Source organism: Myotis brandtii, unplaced genomic scaffold, assembly GCF_000412655.1.
Source record: "Myotis brandtii unplaced genomic scaffold, ASM41265v1 scaffold2561, whole genome shotgun sequence".
NCBI lineage: Eukaryota > Metazoa > Chordata > Mammalia > Chiroptera > Vespertilionidae > Myotis > Myotis brandtii.
Genome location: NW_005359721.1, coordinates 152,598 through 152,843, shown reverse-complemented (window position 1 = coordinate 152,843; position 246 = coordinate 152,598). Strand labels below are relative to the sequence as shown.

The 246-nt window shown below is 66.7% G+C and overlaps 1 protein-coding gene across 1 annotated transcript in view; it reads left to right on the top strand.

Moving 5' to 3' along the window:
* Window positions 1-246, top strand: part of TAP2 (transporter 2, ATP-binding cassette, sub-family B (MDR/TAP)) — a gene marked incomplete at its 5' end in the record, with an annotated part of 19,228 nt that overhangs the window by 6,189 nt on the left and 12,793 nt on the right. Inside the window, one exon of the mRNA XM_014541021.1 lies at window positions 141-245. Coding sequence (XP_014396507.1) covers window positions 141-245 — 105 coding nt within the window. The remainder of the gene's footprint in view (window positions 1-140; window position 246) is intronic.

Genomic DNA, 246 nt, shown 5'->3' with positions numbered 1-246 from the left:
GGTGTGTGTGTGTGTGTGTGTGTGTGTGTGTGTGTGTGTGTGTGTGAGGGGGGGCGGGGGGTAGGGATGGGCGTGGCAGAGCGGCGTGCGCAGCCCGAGGCCAGTTTCTGGGGGGCTGACCCTGCCCTCTTGTCTCCCAGACCCTGGTGTACATGTGCGGGGATATGCTGAGCAACGTGGGCGCCGCCGAGAAGGTTTTCCGCTACCTGGACCGACGGCCGAACCTGCCTCCGCCGGGGACCCTGG